The sequence below is a fragment of the Brienomyrus brachyistius genome, chromosome 14 (genome assembly GCF_023856365.1).
Source record: "Brienomyrus brachyistius isolate T26 chromosome 14, BBRACH_0.4, whole genome shotgun sequence".
In the NCBI taxonomy this organism is placed as follows: domain Eukaryota; kingdom Metazoa; phylum Chordata; class Actinopteri; order Osteoglossiformes; family Mormyridae; genus Brienomyrus; species Brienomyrus brachyistius.
This window is the reverse complement of record NC_064546.1, coordinates 19,369,648-19,385,009: the sequence shown is the minus strand read 5'-3', so window position 1 is coordinate 19,385,009 and position 15,362 is coordinate 19,369,648. Positions and strand designations below refer to the sequence as shown.

The 15,362-nt window shown below is 43.6% G+C and overlaps 1 protein-coding gene across 1 annotated transcript in view; it reads right to left on the bottom strand.

The window, feature by feature from the left end:
* Positions 1–15,362, bottom strand: part of sash1b (SAM and SH3 domain containing 1b) — a 92,401-nt gene that overhangs the window by 23,948 nt on the left and 53,091 nt on the right. The window contains 3 exon segments of the mRNA XM_048973832.1: positions 1,560–1,609; positions 1,692–1,742; positions 4,766–4,894. Of these exon segments, the coding sequence (XP_048829789.1) occupies positions 1,560–1,609; positions 1,692–1,742; positions 4,766–4,894 (230 nt within the window).

Below are 15,362 nucleotides of genomic sequence, written 5' to 3'. Positions count from 1 at the left end.
GTACCTTTGCTTATCACTGGGGCTGTAACCTGTAGGTAATTGAACCTTTTAATATACAGAAATGGACTCTGAGGAACATTTTTCTACCATCATGGGTACATTAATATTGTTTGTACCTTGATAAAGTTCCCCAGAGTCAATTTCTGTACCTTAAATTACACTATGAGGTACAATTACCTACAGCTAGAATACCACTGAGGTCAAACCTTGAGGTCAAACCTCACCCCGTCCTCTTCCTAACCTGGGGTGGTGGGGGGGGAACACACTGTGCAGGAGTATATTCTTAATAAAAGGTTGATGGCATCGTGCCTGGAGAAAGTGCAGAACTTGACTCCCCAGCACTTGGCAGTGAATACCAACACATTCATGCGTCGGGGGGAGGTGAGCTTACTCTGATTATATGGACCATCTCCCTACTCTCACTACCCTCTACCATCTGCCCTGGGAGTTACTTGTACGGAGAGGCAGTGAAGCTTGCTTGTGGGAGCCAAGTGCCAAAGGCGTCAAGGGCTTGAGGAGGCCAGCTAAGACCACAGGTACCAGAAGCAGGGCCCTCATACACGGGGTCGTGCTGAAGCTCAGCGTGAACCAAGCGGAAGCACCGAAGCGAGATAACCTTTTTACTTATTCATCATAAATATCACCCCAAACTTAGATAACCTTTATTTTTTACAATTAGACATCATCTCCATGATTACCTCATGGTTTCCTGCTTTTACCACCATCCCCATTGTGAGCGGACAGGCTAAATTTCAGATCTATAAATATTTGGCCACGTCTGACTTTGAATTGTCTTCACAAGACGTGGCACTTAGCTCCCACCCTCAATCAGGAGTTCACATCTTTCTCCTGTCCCCCCCACCCCCGCCTGCCCGCCCTTCACCTCGGTTATCTTGGCCCATCCAGTTTCCTCCCAGTCAGATGTAAGGCCCGCGGGCCAGCAGGAAACAGTCCTCCTCCGGCCGGCCATTGTCTAAGCTGCTCTCGAGAGTACGACGCACACCGCGGCCTCGAGCGGAGCTGTCTTCTGCTGTTACGGGATTTCCAGCCACATCCACTCACATGCTGCTGGCGCCGGTGACCCCCTGACCCCAGAATCGGCATCGCCCTTTCCCTAATCCACACTCAGTTTTGATATAACTCACACCGTGAATGAATAACAGCATCCACCGGGGCCAGCCCAACCCTTTTTGGGGCCCTAAGGAAAATTTGATTACCATAGTTGTCATTCGTCATCTTCCTGCCCAATCTGTCAGCCTGAACAGATGGGGGGCCCCCTGGTGGCCGCTGGGTCCAAAGCACCCACTAAGTTTGTTTATACCTTGGGTTGGGCCTGTGAACCAACTATGGAACCTGGATCCACCGATAGCAGTTTGCTTAGGGCTCAGTGGCCACCAGGAGGGCTCCCCCATCTGAGCAGGCTGACAAAATGAGCAGGAACTAGGTTAATCAAACTGTGCTTCGGGCCCCAAAAAGGGTGGGGGCAGCCCTGGATATACTGATCGAGTGCTTACAAATTGGGAATGTCCTGCACAAATTTTTTATAGGATTTGTCTTACTTTCTCTCAGTCTCCGGTGTGGACACCGCACTGCTGAATCCCAGCGCCTCCTGTGGCGAGGAGAGGTAAAGCAGTTAGGCCCTGGTAGGGCATTCGGGAACCCCTCCCCCCCCCAATAAAAACAGCACTCACCTGGGCATCCGACCGCAGCTGCTGAGACATGACTGTGGTGCTGGGTCCCCCCTGCGGCGACAACACAAAGGCCATGAGCGGGTCCTCGCATAGCTGGGAGCTCCTCGAAGGCCTGGTGCAACTGGGAGACGCCCAGCACATCCCTAGGAAGCGCTTATGAGGTCATCGGTGATGCAGTGCCAGCACGCTACCTCTGCCCTCAATTACAGACATTAGCTCAACTAATTTCAACTATGTCAAAAGACGCCCAACCAAAGCACCATGCAGTATCTGGCATGTGAAAAGCAGCAGGCTGTTGGAATACAAGGACAATGTGAGTAATACTCCGATTAGTATTTTTCTTCTTCATCTTCTTCATCTTATTATTATTATTATTGTCGTTGTGATTCAGCTGAAACTTGTGGCTTGCCTGTTATTTTGAACACATTATTTTTGATCGCTACAGACATTAGACCCCCCCCCCCCCAACCATCAGCATCTGAGCACAATCTAGGATCGATTTGAGACGACTGCGAACATCTGGAGAAGTTCTTCCTCTGCTTAAGTGCTCCTCACCGGAAGACACTAATACAGGGATATAGCCAGCCTCACATAATTGTCTCAATTAACTTTCAGGATGGTGGGAGAAGTATCTGTTGCAAAAGCTGGAATTCATTCTTTGTCTGTTCTCTTAGATGGGCATTGTTTACCCTGCTTGGAATATTACTTTTGTGTAACCACCATAAATGAACTTTAATCCCAGAATTAAAAGAGAAAAACTTAAGCATGTCTGGGGGGGTTATACAACGTAAAAAGGCAAAGTGAGACATTTCCCAACAGGCTATGCCTTCTGAAGCCGGATAATGACTGGGGAACTGGGACAAAGTCCGGAATTCCAACCAGACTCGGGGATCTTTGGTTCTGTCAGTCTGATCAGGGGCATCTAATCTATTGAAGACATGCAACCAGGTCAGAGCAGTGACAGTTACACAGTTCTCATGCAGGAACTCTTAGCCCCATTAAAAATGGCTGTAACGAGCAAATGCTTTGCGGAAACATTTTCCCAAGTGCCAAAGCAGAAAAAATATCATGTGTCATCGCGTACAAATCCTACCAATTTCTTTCCAAAAAACTTCCCATAAACTTTCTAATAAGTACCTCCCACCAGACACCCCGCACTTGTATTAGCAGTGTTGCAGTGGGAACTGTACTGCAGCCATGGCATCATTACTGATGCAGAACAATGCAAGAAACTGGACATGAAACTATGACATTTCAAAAGAGCACGTCAGGCCCAGCTGGGGAGTAGCCTGGCACTGTTTTTACCTGCCTAATTAAGTCACTGCGGCGTGTGGAGTTAGCACAGCGTAAGGCATTGTGTGGTTAACACCTGGAACATGAGAATGCATCCATCCATTTTCCAAACCGCTTATCCTACTGGGTCGCGGGGGGTCCGGAGCCTATCCCGGAAGCAATGGGCACGGGGCAGGGAACAACCCAGGATGGGGGGCCAGCCCATCGCAGACATGTGAATGTAAGAAAAGGAAATATGTTTGTCTGGGTTCCTCCCAGGTCTATCCATCCATCCGTCCATCCATCCATCCATCCATCCATCCATACATATATACATACTGTACATTTATTATATGCATCAAAATCCGGTTTTTGTATCACCTACATTGTCTTTTAACTCCTGCACTTCTAAGATCTGCAGTGGTGCTGGAATCTCCCATTTGGGACAATAAAGTTTATCTATTAATGCAATCGAAATTCTTCAGCATTTACGTTAAACTCATGCAAATTCATGGATTTAACGCCAGTGTCACTGAAACTAAGGGGATTCACATCATGCTTCATATTTGTCTCGACAGTCCGGGAAAAAAAATCTTTTCATTGATGGATCCAACCTGCAAAATCCTTTTAAAACAAAGACTTCAAAGTGTCTCATATCAGAGGAAGGGGGGCGGGGGGGGGGGGGGGGGGGGGGGGGACTCTAAGGATTTATTTTCAGTATCTACGACTTTGGCTCCTGAGCAAAATGGTAACATGCTACCCTCCAGGTCCTTCAGTCACACGTAACACATTTTTCCATTGTTTCAAACATTTTCCGGTGTTTTTCCAACAGCAAATTTAAACAGCGACCTTTCAGGGGCCCAGTAACTGTAACAGGTTATCGTTTGTGTACCTGCTGTGACAGCCCCCCAAGTTAAAACATACATATTTTGCATTTTAATTAGAAATTGCATTCATATACAAAAATAGTGCTCCTGTTTTACTATAGGCAATAAAACTACACTACATGTAAAATTCATTTACCATAAATCATGTAATACAACAGACCTGTTCATTTTCCTTTCATTGTTTCATAGACTCCCTTTATATTTGTTGTGGAGCTGGCTTAAGTTTCATCTTCAAACACGTGTACAGGTGTATGTATGCATATCATAAATGAGGGAAATATTAATTAAGTTCTCTAAAATGTGAACATATTAGGCTTCATTTTACGTCAGGTACAAATTAGCAGAATATATTCGCGGGGTCCATTTGTCTTAAGCAGCAATGGAAAAAAACGAAAGAAAATCAAAGGAGAATTAAAAATGAAAAACGGAAGGGCAGAAAAGTTACGTGCGGGAAATAGTTTATCATGACAAGTGAAGTGCTGAGTATATCATATGCAAGATAGTATTGATATTTTTTAGTGTTTGTATTTGGGAAGTTACTGTGTCATGCAGAGGTTTATGTTGAAGAGATAACCGATTAGCCTCGATATGTTAGCCGTTGATTGGGCTGCTGGACCCGTTTTATTACTTATTTTGGCCAGCGGTCAAACGTTATTTTTAGATTTTAAAATGGTTTATGCTTGGAAAATTGCAGTGACATTCAGGATTTTTGTTTGAGGGGATTAAAGATGTCGACTTGTGTTCAGGCTGTTGTGGAAATACCTGTTGCCACTTTATTATTTAACCAAAATTAGTTATGGTGGGTGGCGGGTGGATGATTTAGGCTTACATGCGGATGCAGATGATGTCATGGCCGATCCGTGCCTCACTACTATGTAAGGATGAGGTGTTTTTTCCAGTTACGTGGTTCCCTACCGTTTCGAGCTCCTGGGACACGCTTCGCTTGCGCAGCTCCTCCATCCTCTCGCAGACGTCGCCGAAGCAAGTGTTGTAGTATTCAGAGTACTCCAGTGCCAGGTCATCAATGCTGCCCAGAGAACCGTCCTGCAAAAACACGACCATGGTCTGGGTCACCCATCAACCCTGCGCTCTTCAACTCAGGGCGCATCAACCCCAAGCAAAGCATTGAAAGCACAGACCTCCGGGAACGTTTAAAGAAACATGAAGTGGATATCCTGGAATTTCATTACTATATACTACTTTTATTATTTTTTTTTAACATATGTTTATATTTTTATATTTAATTTCCCAAAGTAAATCTGACTCATTTTAGCATCAAAGAATTGCTTCCGCATAATATTGCTCTTCAGAGTTGCAGGTTGTATGTTTGCCCTACGCCAAGATTAATAAATCAAAAGTTATCCAGAATTAGCATAGCGGTCAGAACTGCTCAATTAGTAGATAAATATGGAACGGTGAAGAATAGCTTTGTACAGATGTAACGTCTAAACTCGTCCCAAAACTAACTTCTACAGCTACTGGTCAACAAAGACTAAGAGACTTCACAAAGGCAGTGTTTCCTTGAAAAACTTTAAAAACAAACACTCAAAAAAAAAAAAAAAAAGCCACACTAATGAGTAAAGCATGGACATTCTTTTATTTATAAACAAGCACAGATTAAACACAAATATGTCCTGATTTAATTACATTCATCCCAATATTCTGTTCAAACTTGAAACTTTACTTTTCTGCGGAATGATGACACACTGTTTGGATGATTTTGGTTCAATATTTTAAGTAATTTAATTTAACGGCTCGGAACACAGGCATGACTTAAATACACCAAGTGCATTAGATGTGAACTGAAGCATAATTTTACTTTCAACAGAAATAACCAGAATAAAGCTCTGTTATTTTCAGCCCAGAATAAGAAGACTCCGAATTAATTAAAAAACAAAATTTGTGGAAATTTTAAAAGTAAAGGAAGAACACAACCTGCAACAAGATGGATGGACTCATCGCAACAATGAACATGGCGGTGAGGATGCTGAAGACCGAGACAGCAGACAGGACATCCCGTAGGAATGCAGTCTATGTGCTCGCCATCGTCAACATCGGCTCGATGCCACCGAATGATAAGTAACAATACCTGGACCATAGATACCCATTCTGAAATACCAATAAATCTGTCTACATGTGGTGTTTAATTTTTCGGTCCCTAGCATTTAGGAGCACAGCCTGTTGAGGGACCAGCTGGCATCTCTGAAAGACCCGCGGACCTCATGTTTTAGAACAGTGGTACTTAAAACTCTTCCCGATTTTCTCCAGCCAATAAAGATCCTTGTTATATTCTACTTCCTGCACTAACAAATCATGTAATTTTGGGCTTGGATGTTAGTTGATCGGTTTAATCACATTTCCTTTCGGTGGAACAGTGAAAATATATAGAACTGCTGACGAGAGTTCTGGATGGTTGCATGTATAAAATATCAATTTCCAATGATTCCAAGCATTTTATCATCCACAGTATGATTCAAACCGGGGTAATGATCCAGACAAGACATAATACTGCAACAAATTTGATCAATATCTGATTACAGTGAGAATTTGTGAGCTGACGTGTTGCCATGACATCAACAAGCCCCAAAACTAGGAAAACAATTGAACCTTATGACTTAATGGTATTTGAAAAACATCTGTTGTACATGGGTGTAACCCAAACCATTTCCCATGGTTGAAGCCAAGAACCCTTAGCTGTGAACATTACTTCGCACTTAGTTCCCCGTTTCTGATCTCTCTGCGGCTGAATAGCATATCGAAGCGCGATAAAACGTCTCGCTTGCCTTTCAGCCAGAAGCTTAGCGAATGCTGAAGTCAGGCCATTGTTGGAGCCTAGCGCCTCAGTCACCATCGGGGTGCATTTGCATGATGGAGGAGTCTCACGTATGACTACCCCAGAGGAGTAAGCTAATGTAAATATTTACCACCCGAAGGAAAATTAAAGTGATTAAAAATTAGCGCTGAGGGAAATCAAAGTCGGCATATCCAAACGAAACGTCTGAGAAATGTGGTGCCGGTGAGATGCATCGTAAAGTGCCAGACGAAGGACTTAAACAAAACGCAGCTGTGCTCAGCACTTTGGTGCAGAGGTCGGTGTCGTTAATCTCCCGTGTCCCGTTTACGATCGGAACCATGGCATGCTTTCATTACCCGCGTCCACAATTCAGCGATACTAATATGCCCTGAAAAGCAGAACAGAAGTAAACCATCTAGCTATACTCCTTCAGGACAGCAACACCACCTTAAAAAACAAACAATATAACAGGACATGTGATATTTCCTTTATACCGAAAATAATTGATTAATCAAAGTTTCATGAGAAAATCTTAGTTTAGCTTCTATTTTAGACAAAGGAAGTTAATTGCTGTAGAATTGTGCTATGCAATTATATGCAGTAGGCACATTATTTTATGTATGTAATTTATTAAGTCGATTGTCTTGATTGTCCTAGATTGTTCTGTATGACGCCGCAAAGTAAATTCCTAACGCACTTGCCGATAAACCGTGTAGCAAGTGCAGTCATTATAGTCCAATGTGAACGTGATGCTGGGTCCTGTACCCCCAGCTCCTGGGAAGATAGAGGGGTGGGGGGTTTCCTCAGGAAATCCTCAGGGCTGAAAGGAAGAGGCAGCACAATCACAGTGATGAAAGAAGGTCTGGGAAAGACCACCACTGTTCACCACAAAAGTACACCGACGAATCCGAACCAATAGGCCGCTTAACTTGGCCAGTCATTCTCCCTCGATCCCTAATGGACAACACACAGATCTCTCACTGGCTCCCAAATGATACATTTCATGCCAAACAAACTAGAACAAATTTAAGAACACACTCTACTCCTAGTGCCTCTCCCTGATATCATTTTTTCCACAAATCCATTTGCGGGTTGCAGTGAGCTTGGATGGTACAGTACCCGCCTTCAGACAGCAGGAGACACCCTGGTCGAGACCCCAGTCCATCGCAAGGTGCTCAGGGACGATTTAAGGAAAAAAACTCAAGCAAATATAGGGGGGGGGAGGGGGGGGGATAAAAGGGTCACACAGCACAGAGTGTGTAGGAATCGCCCTGAAATGTGCTTCCATGGTGCAACCCAACCACTTACCATTATAATATTCAAATAAAATTAAACCTTATTTCATTTTCATTGAACGACTAGCGTCTTTGATATAGGCAGCATTGGTGAAATGTTTAGTCTTGAAATTTGAATGTAGACTCTTGGTACTGGAAACAGAGGAGCAATTCTGAAACTATCTTGACTTATTTTTGTGGTGATAAGATGTGCAAACCCATGCTAAAGATGCACCTTGCAGAGTCTAATCCAGGAGTTGAGGGACATTGAGCGCCAGGCACTCCTGCTCAGCGTGAGATCATCAACAAAGAGGAGCTTACAAGCCCAATGTCACTTCACACCTCAACACCTCAACCTGAGGCGAGGATCCAGGCTTTCGGATGCTGGATGATGCTCTTACATTTGCAAGGTTAGACCTCAGGGGTGCAAATCACACCGACAGGACAGATCAGACTCTTTAGCGGCTGTGTCAGATAGAGCTCCTGCCGCTAGTAACTCTGCAGGGCAGATTTCCTCTGTTGTAATAAAATGGTATCTGATCAGCTATTTGGTGGTGGCTTAGCGGCTCAGTGGGTTAAAACACTGTGCCTGTGACCGGAATGTTGCCGGTTTGAATCCCAGGGCCTGCAGGCCGATCCCACCATTGGTCCCTTAAGCCAACCCCCAATTGTTCCAGGGACAGTAGACACTAGGGCTGCCAAGCTTGGTCTCGCCTGTATGTGTCTCATGGAGAGCAAAATTAGATAAGGAAAATATCGCCACCCAGATAAACAAAGCATCATTGATTTAAATTTGCTTATCCGACGGATATTTTCAAAAAAAGTAATGTACAACTGAGACAGATAACAACTTTGCAGTCAGCAAGGAACCAACTTTGTTACCAGTGCTGCTAAGCTAAATGACTTATGGAAGTAAAGTACAAGCTAGTTCAAGATCGACTTCAAACTGAGAATACATACAGGTGAATGGAACGGATAGACTTCTGTACCTTACTGCGAGGTATTGTCACCATGTATAAAGTGTCAGGCTACGTGCTTTTTTGGGTCCCTGTAGAAAATCTAAATTCATAAAAAGATGCAATTTTAACTAGCAAATGCAAAGTATACTGCTGATTTTTCACGAATGTATGAAATGCAGTGCCCCTCCCGCAATAATTTTGGGAGGAGTGCCCCCAGAATTACACAAATAATATAATCATCGCAAAATAGTCGTGAAATTATCAGGGAAGAGCATAATACCTTACAGAATCTATATGAATATTCTGGAAGTATAGCCCATTATTTCATAATTCTCATAAATGCGTTTAATTTTCATAACATTCGGCGCATAATCAGTCATTTGATCTGCTTTACCGATGCTTTGGTTATGTCAAACGGGTTTAAAGCGGGTTCAAAGGAACCTCGCTCGATCTGATGAGACGCGATTATTTCGTAGGTTATAAATAATGTTCTTGGTTGCGCAGACTGTAGCGGGGGGCTTTCCGATATTAAATCTAAATCCCGCAACATTTTTATGGCGTTATGTGTGATATGGCATTTCATTTAAATCATATTGAATAACTTTGTAAGGTAGCCTAGAAATTAATTAAAACCAGTCTTATCTTATCTGTCCCCTTTTGCTGCGAACGAACATTTTCTGGACTTACCAGCATCCCGATCACATCTGTCCAAAGTTTAGAAAAACTGTCAGACGCACTGCTTTCTGACTGGGAGTCCGAGTTTACATTTTGATCTCCTTCCATTATTCTGGTTTTAAAATGTTGCTGCAATCCGGAAATAAATGTTAAAAATCCAAATAATGATTAGACGGGGGAAATGTCCTTTAAATACTTCAGCATTCTTTTATAGATTATCGCGGAATTCTATTAAACATATGAACTCAAAATAATCCAGGAGAGGAACAGCACAAATCCCGTGAAGGTATCATGTCTGTTTCGACGAGGCACATCAGCGAAGCGCTACAAGCATCCAGATCTAAAAGCTCATGCTCCCTCTACAAAGTTGCCCGAATTACTTTTCTTCGGTCCTGCGCTTGATCATTGGCCTCACCCAAAACGTACTGCAGGGGAGTTTTCAGAAAAGGAAGTTCACTGGAATCGGTCCAGAAATGCCGCTTAAAGAAGTTGAATAGCCATTTAAACGCTTCCTTTACCGTTACGGTTTCTGTGCGTCTCCATGTTTTATATCCAAAACGAGCTTTCCTTTACTTCATGTGACTATCGTGGCAGAAGTTCCGCCTTCTGAGCATTGACAATATTAAGATATTACATAATCTGAAAGTGCACAGCAAATACACACCGAAACTCGGATGCTACAAAGAATAATGAACGATATGCATATTTTACATTTATTTACCAGAAACTCTATTCCCAAGTGGCATACAAGTGTGCTGGGCTGGACAGTCTCCCTACAGTACTTGGGGTTAAGGGCTGTGCTGAAGAGGCTGACAATGACATCACTCTGCCTGCTGTGCATTTGGACCAGCAACCTTCCAATCACAGGCACCGACGCCTAACCAGCAGTCACATACCATCCCAGCACAAAAATGCTCAACCAAGAAAACATGCGAGTTGCGCCCTGTGACACACTGGCATCCTGTCCACTGTGTACCTAGCCTTCTCCCTGCCCTCTGCTCCCTGGGACAGGCTCCAGGCTGATCCGCAACCCTGACCAGAATGATCACTTTGAGGGTGGATGGATGGATGGACGGATGATGGAAGGATGGATATAGCTGAGCTTCAGTTCCTACATAGGTGGACTCTAGGTTCAGACTTAATTTTCTGTTCAGTTAGCAATCCCATGAAAAAAAGTGCATGTGTTAAACAAAGCAAACCACAACCACAAACAGTCCAGACATTTATGTCTTACTAAGCTTTCTCTGGACACATCGGCAAACGGAACGGATTCTATTAGTATTAGGCCTACTTGAGCACAATACACTAGAAATAGTTTTGGCGAGCTGACGTACCCCATGCCCTTTAATGATACTAAATTTAATATAACCGCCTCACTTTGCCTCACAAACATGAATAATGTTCAACAGTGAACGTTTAGCTTGGTGCATTGTTCTATTTTAAAGGCACTGTAATCTTACGAAAAACATCTGTCCAGCACTGGCACCGCTATATTAAACCATTCCCTGAAATATATCCATGACATTCAGACTTAACATATAACATAACTTTGTAATAATACTGTAAAACTCAACATTTTAATGCTGCCTAACAGAATGAAACTTCAATTAACCAATAAACTGAGAAACAGCACATGTTGCATGCAGAAATCAAACACAGTCCAGTCATTTATTTAGTAATTAATACCATCCCATTATTACACAACCAAGATAAGGTCCCATTTTCTATCTATCTATCTATCTATCTATCTATCTATCTATCTATCTATCTATCTATCTATCTATCTATCTATCTATCTATCTAATCTGTTGTGTGCACAAACACACACACACACACACACACACACACACAAACACACACACACACACACACACACATAAACACACACACACACACACACACACACACAGAAACATAATCCTTCACATGGCTAGGCCCTGTGCTTCTTCTGTTACTTCTGGGTGAAAGCCTGGGAGGTGGGGGGGGGGGGGGGGGTGACTGTGGAGCATGTGCAAAGCGCCTAGGCCAGCTTGAGTCCGGTTGAACATATACATGCAGGATTAAGTCGACTCCCATTCGCATGACCTGAGTATCTTAGTACGACTTTCAGGAATTCAATTTAGTACAGTTTCAGTTGGACTAATTTTAAAAGTCCGGTTTTAGTCGGCCTAACACAATAATTGGATTTTCTCATTGTGCATGTAAACATACTGCCTGAGAAAATCATCTTCCAATGCGTTCTAGTCCAGTTTACTCTAACGGGGGGTTATTTGTCTCACAAGGTAACGATTTTTCATTGACAGGTCATCCCAAAAACCCGCACCCACACTGGCTACCACACTGGCTACCACACTGGCACTCACACTGGCACTCACACTGGCTCCCACACTGGCACTCACACTGGCTCCCCATGGATCAAGTTCCCCACCCCTACACTAAATAAAAGACTTTTAGTTATGAAGATTATGCTGCAAATGTAGATACGGTAACTAATGTACAACTCTGTAACATTTCCAAGCATCCATGCAGAGTGTTAATTTAGTTTATTCATTTCTTTTAACCTGCAATAGTAAATCTTGTTATTTAAATTTGATAGCCTAGTAGTTTTACTGAAGACCTTTAGTTCTCTATTTTGCCATGTTACTTGTCACTTACTCCCCCTACTGGTGGATATTCACTTTGTAATCTCTACCTGTGTATCTACGGAAGATTGATGATTTTCGGAGTATAACAGGTGTGAGGTGTGAGGCAACAGTGCTAACCACTGCACCACCATGCCGCCCTACATCGATCTCCGATACTTATATTCATTTTCTATATTTAAATAGATATACATCAATATTTTACGTAGAAACACACAACCCGGAAAGATCCATAAGCTTTAAAGGGTTTTCTGTCATATTTTTGGCGAAACGAACATAAGCGTATATAACTGCATATTGCATAATGCTATTATTAAAAGCTATGTATTCTTAATTAACAACGATATTATTAACCAGCATGACAGAATATCCGGTCTATAATTATATAAATGATCTACGTTGTAGTTCCCATGCTCACTTTCGCACGTTTCACGAACGACCCGCGTGCCTTAACTGGTTATTACACACATATAGAATGTGTCTGAATGGAAACTACGTAAGCGGCGGTCAGCGACCATCACGCTAATCTCCCCTGGCGGCTGCTCGCTCTGGTTCTCGTGCTCTTGTTGGGGAACTGTGTAAAAAGACGGAGCCAGGAATGAATATAGAAACTCCAACTAAGACAAATCACCGGCCGCGAAATAATGAGAGGACCTTTTGTTGTGCACGCATCTGGAACCAATGATTTAATGGCGCCGAGATATTTGCATATCTCTGCTGTGTCTAACTTACTTAATGTGAGTGTGTTTATAGATGTATAAATATCTATGTCAGTAAGAGACATATGGATGCCATATCCAGCCTTGTTATGCATCCTGTGGGAAAGCAGGTGTGACCTCAACAAAAAACGCAAACTTTTCATTCTGCAGACAATAATATGTAAAGGTTGCAGTAGGAAGATCAGGCCCGGCCTTAACTGGCTGGGGACTTTTAAGATGAAACACAAAACAGAAAATCTAGCAGAACTACGAGCGAATTCCACCCCAAAGGACCAGAGCATTCATGAAGGCCAACAGCAGAGAAACATTTTCCAACTGTGATGCCTAAAGATTCACTTTTATTCATTACTTTACTATATATGATGCAGATGGTCCAAATATGCATCCATTCATCTTCTAATCGGTTATCCTGGTCAGTGTTGCCCGGAGCCTCTCCTAGGCAGCATATGGCAGAAGACTGGGGGGACACCCTGGACGGGATGCCAGTCCATCACTGGGCACAGGGCAGGGGACACCCTGGACGGGATGCCAGTCCATCACTGGGCACAGGGCAGGGGACACCCTGGACGGGATGCCAGTCCATCACTGGGCACAGGGCAGGGGACACCCTGGACGGGATGCCAGTCCATCACTGGGGACAGGGCGGGGGACACCCTGGACGGGATGCCAGTACGTCACTAGGGACAGGGCGGGGGACACCCTGGACAGGATGCCAGTCCATCACTGGGCAATTACACTCACATACATGATTATGCACTATTGGAAATTTCTTTGAACTGTGGGAGGAACCTGGAGAACCCAGAGGAAACCCAAACTACAGAGGGGGACACATTTCTCTCTGTCTCTCTGTCTCTGTCTCTCTCTCTCTCACACACACACACATGCACACACACGGTTGTATTCATATCTTTGAGGGGAGCGTCCACCCATTTCTATGGGCAAAAAGCTTCGATTGCAGTCATAGTTTTTTATAAATTTGAGTTTCCAAAAAAATGGTCCTCACATCATGAAAATAACATGTTTTTGTCACATTTGGTCCCCACAATGTAATATATACATCCCCCCCCCCCCACACACACACAGGTTTGTAATTATATCTTTGTGGGGACTCCATTAATTTCCATGGGGAAAACCCTAACCTCATCATGATGACCTTAACCCCCACCCAACCCTAACCTTAACTATAAGTAACCAAACTAAATACAAGACTTTTGGCATTTTTAGTTTTCAGATTGCAGTCACAGATCTTTGGGGGTACCTGAAAAATGGGGGGACATTTGATCCCCACAATGTAAGATAAACATAGTCTCCCCCCCCCACACACACAGCTGCACACTGTGCAATAGTGCCACTATTGTCAGAACATCATTGCACAAAAAGCATTCACAGTAATATACAGGGCAGTTACAGCACTTCATATTGTGAGACTGACAAGTTAAAAATGTGCAAAATGTACTTTTTCCTGCTTTCTGCCCTGCGCTGCATTTCCAAAATGTAAAACGTCTGACAGCTCAAACTTAATATTTCAATAAAATCGCAATAAAAAGAACAAGATTCCAGAAAACTCCAATATGCTCCTTGCATGAGATCATAAATAAATGTGTTTTGCTTTTTTCCCAGGAAACTATTGGCAAAACAAAACACAAACCTTGACTGTTTAATAACATGCTGCCAACATCTTTTATTTTTTTAAATATGAGAAACGCACCAAAGCCTGGCTTGTTTGCTGTACAGAGGTCCCCAAACCAAGCGACCGGACCTCAGACACAGCAGCATATCCCGCCGAGCTGCACATCGCCCACATTACCCCCCCCAGCTTGCTGTGCTAAACGCCAATACAATCCCTGCACCTTTTCCTTCGAAGGACTGCCTCTGAGAAACGAAAGGCTTGTCTCAAAAACGTCCTACTTTCTCTTCCCTTTCCGCAATTGTCAGGCAGCCATGAACTGCAGGGTAACACTGGCCAGCAAAACAGGATGCTGCAGGTGCTTCTGTTATTCGCGGCTGGGATTCTTCAGCTGGCCGTCTGGCTGTCAGGGTCCCTTCCAGGCATCCTCATGGATGAAGGCACCGTTTGTCATCTTCAATCCCTTATGCTTCGTGTCACTTGGATGCATTCTTCAGCATAGCTGCTAAGCTTGGCTCAGGCTTTATGATCAGTAGTGTTGCTTCACACCACCAGGTTTGGGGGGGTGTGGAGTTTTCATGTTCTCCTCATCTCAGAAGAGTTTCCACCCACAGTCCAAAGACGTAGCTTGGCTGACTGGTGTCTCTAAATTGCCAGTATTATTTTGTACGTTTCTCCTTATAATGAACTGATACCCAGGATGCGCTCCAACACTGTGCCGTATTCTGGCTGGGATAGGCTCCGCCCCTGGGATCCTGACCAGGGTGAGTGGTCAGAAGATGGATGGCTGGACAGAAGTGTATAAACAGGAGAAGCGGAATG